Consider the following 13,437-nt stretch of genomic DNA (forward strand, 5'->3'; position numbering starts at 1 on the left):
TTACTTTAAACCTTTGCGGCCGTTTTATACTTGTTTTTATTTGCTTAAACGTATTTTAATTTGTCACGAAGTAATTTCAGCTACCTCTAAAACTAGTCTAAACACAGTTCCTTTTGGCGAACTTAAACCTATTTTATCACATTTCTTTAAACCTTTGCGGCCGTTTTATATACCAAAATAGTGTTTCTCACCCTCCAACTTCTCACTGGAGGTTCAGATCATCAGACTGAATCCCACCGCCGTGGATCAGACTAAAAACACTGGCCCAGACCTGAATTCATGTCCTGGGGCTCTCTCCTCGTCTAAGAGGGCTGTCAACAGACTTCGGTGCTGGCTTCCCACGGCGTCAGGAATCAGTGCTGGATCTTGGAACAGAGTCACAGATAACAGTTCTGATGTTTTCTGATCCGGCTACGAAGGACCAAATAATGTAAAGAGATGTACTCTAAAAGACTTCTTCAGTAGGGAATCAGAGAAGAGAAACACGCAGAATTTCTTGCTAGCAAGGGCAGCCTCCAGAACTGAGACTCGCCCTGAGGACTGCCCTGGTCCTTTATTTATATGCTTCAGTGAGCGTTTGTTCCATACATTGAAATGTGGAGGTGTACATTTGTGTGTGTGTGTATGTGTGTGTGTGTCCCCATAAATGACTTCCCTAAACCTGCTGGACTGGAAGTCCAAGGTACGACCTCTCCCATGCTCCTAGGATGTGGGGGTGAACGCCAGAACACCCTGGAATGTTACAGACCTCCTAAGATGAGACATTCTTTCAATATGCCACCAACTACCTGTATATACTTCTAAACACAAGTGATTACATGCAGTATTCTACCATATGCAAACTTATATCATTAAAATATTATACTGACTACTAAGTACAATTTTCCATTGACATAAGATAAGATAAGATACCTTTACGGGTACAAAAAGCAGCTGCATTTTGTACCCGTAAGTGATTGTTCTAGTGTGATGCCTTTTAGGCTATGCAATGCACCGGCCACATTCCAAAGGCTTATGGACAGAGTCCTGGCTGGGCTGCAGTGGGAGACGTGTTTAATGTACCTTGATGACATCATTGTCCTGGGTCAGGTTAGCACCCAGATGCTGGATCGGCTCGAGCAAGCGTTCATCAGATTGCGTGGAGCCAACCTACAACTGAAGCCATCTAAATGCTGCGTGTTCCGGGAGCAGGTTGCCTATCTGGGCCAAATCATCTCTGCAGGAGGTATTTCCACAGATTCCCAGAAAGTTCAACAAGTGATGGAATGGCCTGCACAGCGGACCGTCACAGCGGCGGTACAGCAGCCCCCGTCCTGGGTTACCCTCTGGACCAGGGTGACTTGTTCCTCGACACTGATGCCAGCGATTGTTGGATCGGAGCAATCCTTTTCCAAGTGCCAGGGGGCAAAGAGCAGATCCTGACTTATTGGAGCAGGTGGCTGTCAGCTACCGAACAAAACTACTGCACGACCAGGCGAGAGGTTCTAGTAGTTGTGGCATTCACTTCCCACTTCAGACAGTATCTGCTGGGTAGGCCATTCACTGTCCAGACTGACGATAGCAGCCTTTGCTGGCCTTAGAGATGAATGGATGGATGGGATGGACCAGCAACATACAAGATATTTGTCACAATTTTGTTTATAAATAAAAAACAAACAAAAGCTGATATATATGTATATATGACATTTTGCAGAGAATGTCACAATTTATTAATAAAAACACAGTAAATAGTGGTGACAAAATTGGGCTTGAAGGCCTTAAAGGCCTGATTTACTCCTTGAATCATACATTTAATTTATCTCTGAGACAAATAAAAAAAAAAAGAATAGACAAAAATGAGAGGTTTGCGGGTAAGTACATGGACTCGAACACAACCAACAACAAGCCACTCTGGTCTTTCGGGAGCTTTCAATTGATCGTGATTTCCACTCATGACTTCACATATAATATCCAAGTACAGCACACACACAAACCACTCCAGCTGTACAGATACCAAACACAATATGTAGATTACTTGTGGTCGGAACAACATATATGTTCTGAGATGAAAATATTACTTCTAAATAGATGAGACATTATTTAAAAACTAAAATAAAGTGTCTTGTAGTGCTATAGTATTATAATATTCTATTTTATTTTAGTTTTATTTGGAGGAGGATGGTCTCCTCTGTAGGTGCTGAAGTCAGCTGTGCACTAGATGGCACCTCTGGACAACCAGAGGCCTCCATGTGTCATTTGAATCATATAAAAGGAATGGCAACACAAAAGGAGTTTATTTTATGACAAAGAGACGAGAGGAGAGCAAAGGAAGAATCTGACCTAAAAGGTAAACCAAGCATTGAATACACCTGTAAACATATCTGTCAACTGTTTATTTCTTGAAAATCATCGTGAGTTTTTTCCTCATTTTTTCTGCTTTCTGCAGAATGACTATTAGGTTTAGGTGTGCAATTCTCACCTGCAGCAAACTCCAGAAGTCAGTCTTGACTTTTTTATGAAGCATTGGTGGGCTGTATTTTTTTTTTTCATACAGCACAAAATGAATAGAAAACACACATGTGCAATCTTGTGAAAGCAATTTGTGTGCACACATGTAGACAAAGGAGTGCGCAATTTGAAACAATTAAATGCTGCATGTTGTTGCTCAGTAGTGCACAGATTAACCAGATTTAAATAGCTTCTAGTGAGGTGGGAGGTGGGACCAAGTCATTGTTTTGCAAGTCTCAAGTAAGTCTCAAGTCTTTATCCTCAAGTCACAAATCAAGTCTCAAGTAATGTCAAGCAAGTCAGAGTCGAGTCTCAAGTCACTTGTGTAAAAGTCCAAGTAAAGTCACAAGTCTGAAACTTTGAATTTCAAGTCCTTTCGAGTCTATAAAAAAAAAAAACACACGAAAAAAGCATGTTGCAGTTATATGCTAAATGTAAATATTAGACCATGTAATTTTAAAATCTGTGTTTTTCTCAACACATGACGAAATAGTGAACTTAGAAAATATACACAAATTGTGAAATTGCACCTCTATAAAATGCAGCTCAATTAAACTTAGCTCCAAGAATAATTTTCACTGACAGTTCTGAGATAAGCTGCATGTTATTCTTGGATGCGCTTGTAGGGCCAGCTTTAAAATCGCATGACAAAAATATCATACACATTAAAAAAAAACTGTATCACCAACGGAGCCTGGACAAGATTTGCTAGTTAGATGAAGTCAGCTATCTCATCGTAGCAAAAAAGAAGCACCACCTACCGTTCTTTATGCAACTTCAACTGTCGGAGAAAGTTGAAAGTTGTTCCATCTCTCTCTGTGATTCTCTTGTTGCATGTTTTGTAGCTTCCAGTGAGGAATATGCATTGTTTAGTTAATTACTCAATTAGTTAGTTAGTTAAACATGTTGTACCCAAGTGTTAAAAGTCAAGAAAAGATTCAGTGTATTTGCACCGTATGTATGTATGTTAGAAATAGAGAAGAAAGTGAACTTTTAAATCACTTGAATTAAATTCCTGCAGGACATGTTTCTAGCTTAAATTAACTCTGCGCCATTCCTAAAATTACTTTTACTGAAACATCAGCTTGTTCCGCATGATCATTTTGACACAGCCAACCTTACATAATCTATCATGTAGTCGTCTTCTAACAAATGGGACTAACAAAGGTTATCTTATCTGGTAATCTTATCTTTACATTGGGAAACAAAATCTGAGTTTACAGCACCATATATGTGTTGAAAGACGTTCCAAAAGAACTTGGAGGCATTTCAAATTTTGACAGTTTGCAGCACATGTAACTGTGATTTTCAAAGCTGGAAAAGTTCTTGTAGTGCAATTAATTTTAAGTGGTGTCTAAATTCTGGGTAGTCTCAAGGATAGGAGACAAACTATACTGTAAGTAATTTTAAGTATTGCATAATGTCTTGTTAATTTTGTGGAAAATCCCTCCATCTTACAGTTGTTGTTTCAACTTGTAAATGCGTTATCATTTCCGAGATGTGGGCTGTATAATGGAGCAGAGTAACATTGCTGGTTTCTTACAGGAAAGGAGACCCTCCTTTGTGAACAGTGATTGTAAAAAACGAACAAATTAAATTAGACTTGGCTCCATCATTATAAGGTCATAAGCCTGCAAATTTTGTTGGTATTAAGTTTTTCTTAAACTTTGGTAAGGGAAAACACTCCTCAGTCTCATGCACATCAGTGTAGTGAGTATTAATTACAGATGTTTAAAAAAAATGATGTAAAAGGTCAAATTATGCATTTCATAATATGACCAACACCCTGGAAAATACAACATATTTTCAGAGTAAGATAGGAAAATATTGTTTGTTTTTCTGCAAACTTACCATGAAATTAGAGAATACTTCAAATTACTTATGCACGACTTAAGTTTACTTACAGTATTATTATTTCCTTGTTCATGTCAGGGTTCCTGGGCCAGTGACCCAGTGTTTTCAGTTTTGTTCATGTTCAGTTTATTTTGCCGCTTCCATGTTCTCACTTCCTGCTTTTCCTGTGTCAGCTCATCTCGTGTCATTAGCCAGATTATGTTCAGCTGTGTACTCACCGGTCTCTAATTATCATCCTCATCGGTCTGTGTATTTAAGCCCTCTGTTTCTACTCGTTCACTGTCGTGTCATTGATGTTATGTTGTCGTTTCCGCCTGCGTTCAGTCAGCCAGCCATTCAGTCAGTTGTCCAGCCAGCCATTTCCTACCTCTGTTCTGTTTGTTCACTCCATCGGCAATAAACACCCACCTTCACCTACCTGCCTGTGAGTCCAGCGTTTGGGTCCTCCTCCTCTCATCCACGACACAAATCCTGACAGTTCATGTAAAAACATAAACCCTTGATTATTTATTCTAGTCTGCCTACATTTAAGTATTTAAGTGCAATTACATTATAATTTTAAATGTAACACATTGGAATTTCATTTAATTACAGGGGAATTTCCCCCTTAGTTGCGAGCCGTATTATAAAGTGCTATCCATAAAACCCCTAATTATCAATCTTGTTTATTAACACGGGCTTCCTGCTTCAGTCTCTGTGCATGCTGATGTAAAACGGGGTGTTTGAGTAAGAAAAATGATCACGGCAAAACACAACACAGGTCCTGAGAGAAAGGCAGAAGACCAGTGCTTCAGAAACCAGTTAATCCTAGTATGAGATGTGTTTTAAGTAGTCCAGAGTGTACTGTTGCAGTTATTGTTTCATCCCCAAAGTGTCAGCTGTTAAACTTTAAACTCGATCAATTTGAACACAAAGTTCTTAGAGGGCATTCAGGTGTGACACTCTTACAGAGAGCGCACAGAGATTTTAAAGTGGCTTTATTTATTTTTTTTATTTTTGGACAAATTAAAGTGAAATCATTCTCTGTATTGAATAGTCTTTACTACAGTGCTGTAACATATGACAGATTTGACAGAACATTAAACCAAGCATAACAAACAAAAGTACATATACGTGAATTTTCTGCATTTATTTCAGCAATTTATTGGCTTCTTTAGGTTCTATTACTTAAATACAGCTTAACAAACTGCATCTGAAAATTATCTTACCACAGCTCAGAATCTGTATCATAAGGATACCTCAATAAGACAGAGTGTGAACTTCCTGCTAGAGAAGTTTTCTTCACAAAGTTTAAGGACGGACTTAATCTGAGCACAGAATGTAAACAAACAAAGATGCTGGTATTCTGCTTAACTCTTACTCTGCTCTCTGTTCTTCTTCTCCACTTGTGTTTTTTCCCCCTCTTGTTTCTTCTGATTTGAAGGCACCATGAACAACACAGCAAACCTGACCTCTCATCAAGATTTGTGGCGCAATGTGACGATTGGAAACACCACCTGGGTTTACCGACCTTCTGTGAACTCGGCTCTTAATGATGCCATTTCAGCAGTGATTATAATCATAATCATCATCACCATGGTTTCACTTGGATGCACCATGGAGGTGTCTAAGATCAAGGTGACCAAGATCAGCAGTGAATTCAAATGTATATGTGGTTTTTGTATATGCAAAAAAGCATTGTGACAAAGCTTGAAAAAATTACACGTAAGCAGGATTTTCGAGGATGTCCTTATGCCTGACAACACATTCCAGTTCCTGCAAGGAATTGCTGGCCATGTTTAGATAAAAAGGATAAAATAAGTAAATATGGTTAATGTGAAATTCTCACCACATGTCGGCAGCAAACCATGCAATCCATTCATGAGAAATGACACAGGGATAAAAGTTGTAAAGACATAAACATGAAGAAAAGGAGGTGCTAAAAGCTGTGGAAAGTCATGACGCCAGCTGAAATCAGTAAATAGAAAGCAATCCTGCCGCTTAACGCAAACTAATTTCCGCAGTTTCAGTCCCAACTGAGCCTATAAAAAGGTGTCTCATTACCAAGGTGTCACACAAGAAACATCAGATGAAGGGTAAAACCAACAAGATTTCTCAAGATCTTCGCAGCCTTGTTGTTGCAAAACATAGTGATGGCATTAGTTACAGATAAATGTCTAAACTAGCGAAGGTTCCAGTGTTGCACTGTAGGGGCCATAATTTGGAAGTGGAAAGAATATAATTTCACCATAAAATGGACATGACCAGGTGCTACCAGACAGACGAGAGAAAAGAAACATCAGAAGAGTTCAAGTCCAAGAGTCAAGGACAGAAAGACCTGGAATCAGCAGGTACGATTGTTTCAAAGAAAACAATAAGTAATGCATTAAAACGCCATAGTCTGTAAGCATGCTCATGAAGCAAGACTCCATTGCTGAAGAGAAAGCATTTTGAAACATGTTCAATGTTTGCTGAACAAAATTTAGACACATCTGTGAAATACCGGGGGAATATAATTTGGTCAGACCAAAACAGAACTCTTTGGATGCCGTAATGCACACCATGTTTGGAGGTCAAAAGGCACTGCACATTACCCTAAAATCACCATACCGACAGTGAAGTTTGAAGGTGGGAACATCATGGAGTGGGGGTATTTTTCAGCATATGGCATTGGCATGCTTCATATAATTGAAGGAAGGATGAATGGAAAAATGTACCGGGACATTCTTGATGAAAATCTGCTGTCATCTACCAGGATGATGACGATAAAACAAGGGTGGACGTCCCAAACACAGATCCAAGGAAACTCTGTTAGTTATGGATATGCCTGGTTTAAATTTCTTTGTGTGGATTGGATGGGTTGTTAGTGACATCTGCCTTTGAAATGATGTCAGTACCACCTTTAGAAATATATTCACTTAGCAAATTGGTAAAGTGATCAATACTTATTCAATACTGCCTTTGAAATGGCAAGGTGTCACCTGAGTGAGCCGGAATAGGTGGCAAGAGTGAGGCAAGACTATACTTCTCTGCTCCGACTGCTGCCCCATGACCTGAACCTGGATAAGCATCAGGAAATGGAAGGAAGGAAGGAAGGAAGGACTGATTATTTTTACTCAAACTGGAATAAAATCTTCAAATATTTACAGATACAGGATTTCGGAATAATACTTATTGCTATGAATACAGAAAACTGAAAGTTTACCTTTTTGAATTGAAATGAACTTTTTAACGTTTTGAAGTGTGTTTATATATCCAGTGATATTATTTCTGATCAGTTTTCTACCTTCTTCTGTTTCCAGTATCACCTCATGAAACCTAAGGGGGTGGCTATTGCAGTTGTGTCCCAGTATGTGATCATGCCTCTTACAGCCTTTTTCTTGGCTAAGGTTGGTATTACGTTGAATAAGATTAGAAATAATACTTCATATGAAGTTAGTTCCCCACAAAATTTTTGAAGAGATTCATAATAAAAATGAGAAAACTATATAAACTGACTTAACCAGAAAGAAGATTAATATTAAAACAAATCAATTTAAAAAAAAAAAAGAAAAAAAAAAGCATTTTCTTTTTCCATGCTGTCGCCATACTTCACAAGAGCTCTCATTTTGGGTAATAAAGATCTTTATGATATAAAGGGGCCTGATTATTCATGATTTTTTTAATGTGAGGAAAATCATTTTAAATTCAATTCTGAATTTAACAGGGAACCAATGAAGACAAGCTAATATGAGGGAAATCTGATTTCTCTTTCCAGTGTCATTTAGTACTCTCGTTCTTCACCCTATAATACTAGGGGTGCAACGATACACAAAATTCACGGTTCGGTTCGGTTCGATACTTTGGTGTCACGGTTCGATATTTTTTCGATACAAAAAAAATGTTCATGCCTTTTTAATTTGTCATTTATTAAAATTATAAATATATATTTTAACTCAAAAGTACAGTTTTTAAATTTAACCCTAACCCTTGTGCGTGTTTTTTTATTTTGACAGCGAATGCGCACCTGCGGACCACTTATGTGCAGCCCTGGTTATTTAGCTCGTCATATTGCAGCCACAGAAATTATTTTGTCCATGAAACCATAAAGCTGCACTTTCTTTTTGCCTTATAGTCTGATTTGTCATAACTTCTCCGTTTTGTGGTAAGCTTTTCTTTGGCTGTCACTTCTTCACCCTGACCTGTCTTATTTGGCTCAGCAGAACTAAAATATATATGCTGCTGCTTTTACACACGCACTCACATAAGCTCAGCGATTCTCTGCGCGATCAACCTCTCACATGTTTAAGCTTGCTGCGGGAGATTTCACTTGTCATGTTTGCATAGTAAGCTAACGATTAATAAGACGATGTCAGAGGAATTGGTGCGCAAATTATCATCACTCACAGATCAGTGCTGTCGCTCTCTATACACAGTTCGCACGATTGCAAAGTGAAAGCAAAAAAACAAGCGCAAAAAAACAAGCGCAAATTCAAACGCGATTTCAATATGTCACATATTGACAGTGGCTCACTGATGCCAATGACATAATTACCCAGCTACATTTCTGAAAGAATGCAAAAGCATTGACATATATTTTTCCTACAATAGCCCGACGGGCAGGGAAGAGATAGATTTTGGTAGCCCGACTGAAAAAAATCGCTAGCCCCAGGACGTCGGGCTAGCGATATTGCAAGCCCTGTATCTTATTGAGGAATCACTCATCTTTGGAAAAGAGAGTTTATTACAGAGAAATGTCTCTTTCCAAAATAAAAGCTATACTATCCGCTTCTTCTGGGCTATATTCTCAGCAGCATAAGGAGAATCATGTGCTAACAGCTGTCTAAATGACTCGGCTAAAGTTAGTAGCATGCTTGTTGTTTTTGTCTTTGCACTAGGATGATGTCGGCGTAAATGTGCAGTCATATTCGTTGTGTTCCCACTAGTGCTTTCAGGTTAATCTCGTTGAAATGACCTTAACACCACAACACGGCAAATCTCCGTTAACGAGCTACCGCCGATCGCCCCGTGCATGGGGCTAGACGGCCAACACGTTAACGAGCTAACTGCGCTAACACACTAGTTCCCACCCATATAATTGAGCATTGCATGGCACATCCAACATACTGTTTTACTTTAGTCCATGACTCGCTTACCTTCAGGGTCATACGTCACATGAAAACCAAAATAATTCCAAACACCAGATCTGAATGAGGGTGGGGGAGGGTGGGGGAGGTGCCCTGCGCTCTTCCTTCTGACTATGCTGTCTGTGTGGAGCGCTCAGTGGATCTGCGCTCGACAGTGCAGCCTAGGCGGAGTAGTCGAACGCAGATTCACTGAGCGCTCCACACAGACAGCATTGTCAGAAGGAAAGTTGATAAAATAAATTACAAATGTTGTATTGTTCGATACATATGCGTACCGAACCGAAAGCACTGTATCGAACGGTTCAATATCGATACGAATATCGTTGCACCCCTATATAATACATAGTGGCCCAGTATAATTGAATTTGTGTTGCTGTACCAGAATATAACTGACACCAGATCAGCACCTGTATCACTGTTAAACCTTGTTACTGGCACCCTGTAAGAGGTTATTGCGATTTTGTGTTACAGGGGTTCCAGTTGAGTGATATAACAGCTGTGGTTGTTCTGGTCTGTGGCTGCTGTCCTGGAGGAACTAACTCCAACACATTGACTCTGGCACTAAAGGGGGACATGAACCTCAGGTACACATGGGAAGTTATATTCTTGTAATACATTTATATTAAAAATGTAATTTGAGGTGATCATAACCCTTGTCTTTCCCTTCAGCATCGTGATGACTTCCTGCTCCACGTTGTTGGCTATGGGTATGATGCCTCTCCTGCTCTACATCTACTGCCAGGGTTTCCCCAGCGTGCGGAACGCTGTCCCGTATGTTCAAATCATCTTATCGTTGGTCTTGACCCTTGTCCCGTGTGGCATCGGCATCCTCATCAACACCTACAGACCGCAGTATTCAAAGAGGGTCACAAAGGTTTGTGAAGAGAATGAAGGTCAGACAGATCACTAGAACTGATTAACAGTGTTGATTAATCAGTTGGTGCAGGGATGGCAAATAATGACTTTAATAACTGATATTTGTTATATTGTTTAACAAAAGACAACAGACAACAGAAAACCTGTGGATTCTGTCATCTTAAATGTTAGGATTTACTGATTTTTTTTCACTTGACAGACAGAGAAATTGAATAACTCTAGACATCAATCTATGAACTGATACAATTCCCGAGACTTGATAATTTGTAAGGCTTTGGACACTTTGGACACACATCAGATCTCCAAAGAAAAAAGCATGCTGAATATCTATAATAATGTTAAATGGGTAATGTGTTAGGAATGAAGAAATTCCATCTGATGGAAACGAGAATCATTAACCTATAGAGGTGAATTCAAAGACACCCGAAAATCAAAGAAAAAAAAAATATAAAAGGTTAGTGCATTTTGCTGAAATTTCATTGTAGCTTGTAGCTTGTCTAAGGATCTCATCCAGATACCTAATGGTAGTCAGAGTGCTGTTGCCTAGCCTGTAGAGGTCTCTGCATTCCTTTGATAAGCCCCCGCTAACCATCACTGACCCACCTGCTCTCATCTGTGAAAAGCACAGGGTGGACCTGCCAATTCTGGCATTCCATGGCAAATGCCAAATGAGGCTCCACAGCGTCAGGGAATGAGCAGAGGTGTCACGGTCCGCCAGTGGCCCACCGGGCAAATGCCCGGTATGCCCGATGGCGATTTTTTTGTTTTTATGGATTTTTTTTTTTTTTTTTTAGGAAGGGTATATATAATGAAAGGTGTTGGATTGGCCAATTGGCCACCTCTTTTCTGCAAAGTTTTCAGCCTTTTCACCTCTCGTCAGCACAATTCTCAGCAGCTTCTGCTCATTTCAGCAGAATTGTCAGTCACTCCACCTGTTCTTTGTGAGAATGACTTTGACTCAGTGAGATGAGTAGCCGCCTTGAGACCAGGAGGGCCAGGTTCAAATCCTGCTCAGGGCAACTTTTATTTTTCACCACTCTTCAGCAAAAATTTCTACGTCTTTACCCCTTTCAGTAGAATTTTTTGCTTTTCACCACTTTTCAGCAAAAAATTTCTGCTTCTTCACCTGTTTTCAGCAGAATTTTCAGGTTCTTCACCGCCTTACAACTTTTTGCAACTTTTCAACTTTTTCAGCTTTGTTACGGCCCTAGCAGGGCCTCCTCCTGAAGGTGCCTGTGTGGGCGTGTCCCACCACCTCTTCTGCCTGAGGTGCCACCTTTCCCTTTTACACAGCTGACTCACGTCAGTAATCAAGGAGATTTAAGCCCAGGGAAAGGTGAGCTCTGGGCCAGAGTGCCATTTGTGTGGTTAAAGCTAGTGAGCTGTGTTTTTGTGGTTTTCAGCTAGTGAGCTGCACTCTTTTTGACTTACTTTGTGCTTTATTGACTAACATTTGAGTTTTGTTTGTTTTCTTAAATGGTGATAGCGGCTTGTCCATCTCTTTTAGTTGAACTACTTTAATAAAACTCTTTAATTTAACCCTCATGCCTTCTTGTCTCCTTTTTCTGACCTGGACACTTCTTGTTACTTCCCCCTCAACGCCTAGACCCCTCAGGGGAACGTAACAAGCTGTTTTCAGCAGACATCTTCAGCGTTAAGGCATCCACACAGCATTTTCGCAGGAAATGCAAATTGTGTGGATGCCCTCATAGGGCATCCACACTATTCAAATTCAAATTCAAATATTGAGTTCCTGTTTCTCTTTCGGCATCCACACTATTGAGATCCTGTTTCTCTTTATTCTTTATTCTAATTTATTGTGTGGATGCCGAAAGGCATCCACATAGTTTTTAAAGTTTGAATGTTTGAATGTTACCATTCAAACTTTAAAATGTTCTCAAATGATTGGGCTATTCCTGTATGATTCAGCTTTTTCAGATCTTCTACCGTTTTAATCTTATCGCTCTTTAAGTTTTCACTTGCAAAATTGTGATTTTTCACAAAATACATGCGTTGTTATGGTTGCTATGCAATTAACTCAGAATGGACAGTGAAACTTTCACAGCAAAATTGTCAGTCTCTCCACCTCTTCTTTGTGAGAATGACTTTGGCTAAGTGAGATGAATAGCCAGCTTGAGACCAGAAGGGCCAGGTTCGAATCCTGCTCAGGGCAATGTTTTTTTTTCACCACTTTTCAGTAAAAATTTCTCCATCTTTACCCCTTTCTGTAGAATTTTTTGCTCTTCACCACTTTTCAGCAAAAAAATTCTGCTTCTTCACCTGTTTTCAGCAGAACTTTCAGTTTCTTCACCGCCATACAACTTTTTGCAACTTTTCAACTTTTTCAGCTTTTTTCAGCAGACATCTTCAGCGTTAAGGCATCCACACAGCATTTTCGCAGGAAATGCAAATTTTTTCTAGTTGCATATGAGAGCATGAGGGTGGGAATGGATGTTTGTATCTGTGTGTGCCTGTATGTCTGTGTCTATATGTCAGGTTGGGTATCAGAAGCCACCTCTCTGGGGACATCTCAGGCCCTCTAAGGTATGGAGGCCTATCTCCCCCCACCACTTCCCCTGCCAGTGGCAGACGCCCTAAGACATTGGTGCGTTGGTGGTTCTTTGTGTCCGGGGATGGGCGCCCAGGTACACACCGGCTCACTCCTTGGTGGCTGCTTATCGGGGCCTAGAGCCTGGGGCTTGCTTGGGCCACTTTGGGGGTGGGGTGCTCTCGGCCTCTCGGCCTGGGGCTCGGTCACTCTGGCGCAGCTGGCTGCCGGCGGAGCTCACGGGCACGTCACTGCAACCCCCCGGCTTCTGCTCCGCGGCTGCTGAGTGACCCCTCATCTGGGACTCTCCTCAGCTCTTTCTGGGATAGTGCCGCAGCTGCCCCTCTGTTGGTCTTCCTTGGTCTCTTGTGTTCTGGGGGCCTCTGGATGTCTGGACTTTTGATCTCCTCCATACCTGCTTCATGCCCTGGTGGACGGGGCTGTGGCTCCCCACACCCTTTAGCAGATCATTACATGAGGGAACCTTTTAAAAACAAGCGCGTCCATGCTCACAGGTGTACAGGGAGTGCAGAATTATTAGGCAAGTTGTATTTTTGAGGAATAATT

At 40.5% G+C, this 13,437-nt stretch overlaps 1 protein-coding gene across 1 annotated transcript; it reads left to right on the plus strand.

Moving 5' to 3' along the window:
* Nucleotides 1–9,830: 9,830 nt before the first annotated feature.
* Nucleotides 9,831–11,004, plus strand: LOC120725419 (sodium/bile acid cotransporter-like). The gene is made up of 2 exons (XM_040018321.1): nucleotides 9,831–10,030; nucleotides 10,116–11,004. Exons 1-2 carry the CDS (start codon nucleotides 10,020–10,022, stop codon nucleotides 10,354–10,356), a joined length of 252 nt encoding a protein of 83 aa, XP_039874255.1. The 5' UTR covers nucleotides 9,831–10,019; the 3' UTR covers nucleotides 10,357–11,004.
* Nucleotides 11,005–13,437: the final 2,433 nt, after the last annotated feature.

Source organism: Simochromis diagramma, unplaced genomic scaffold (genome assembly GCF_900408965.1).
Source record: "Simochromis diagramma unplaced genomic scaffold, fSimDia1.1 OVJJ01000802.1, whole genome shotgun sequence".
NCBI classification, from domain to species: Eukaryota; Metazoa; Chordata; class Actinopteri; order Cichliformes; family Cichlidae; genus Simochromis; species Simochromis diagramma.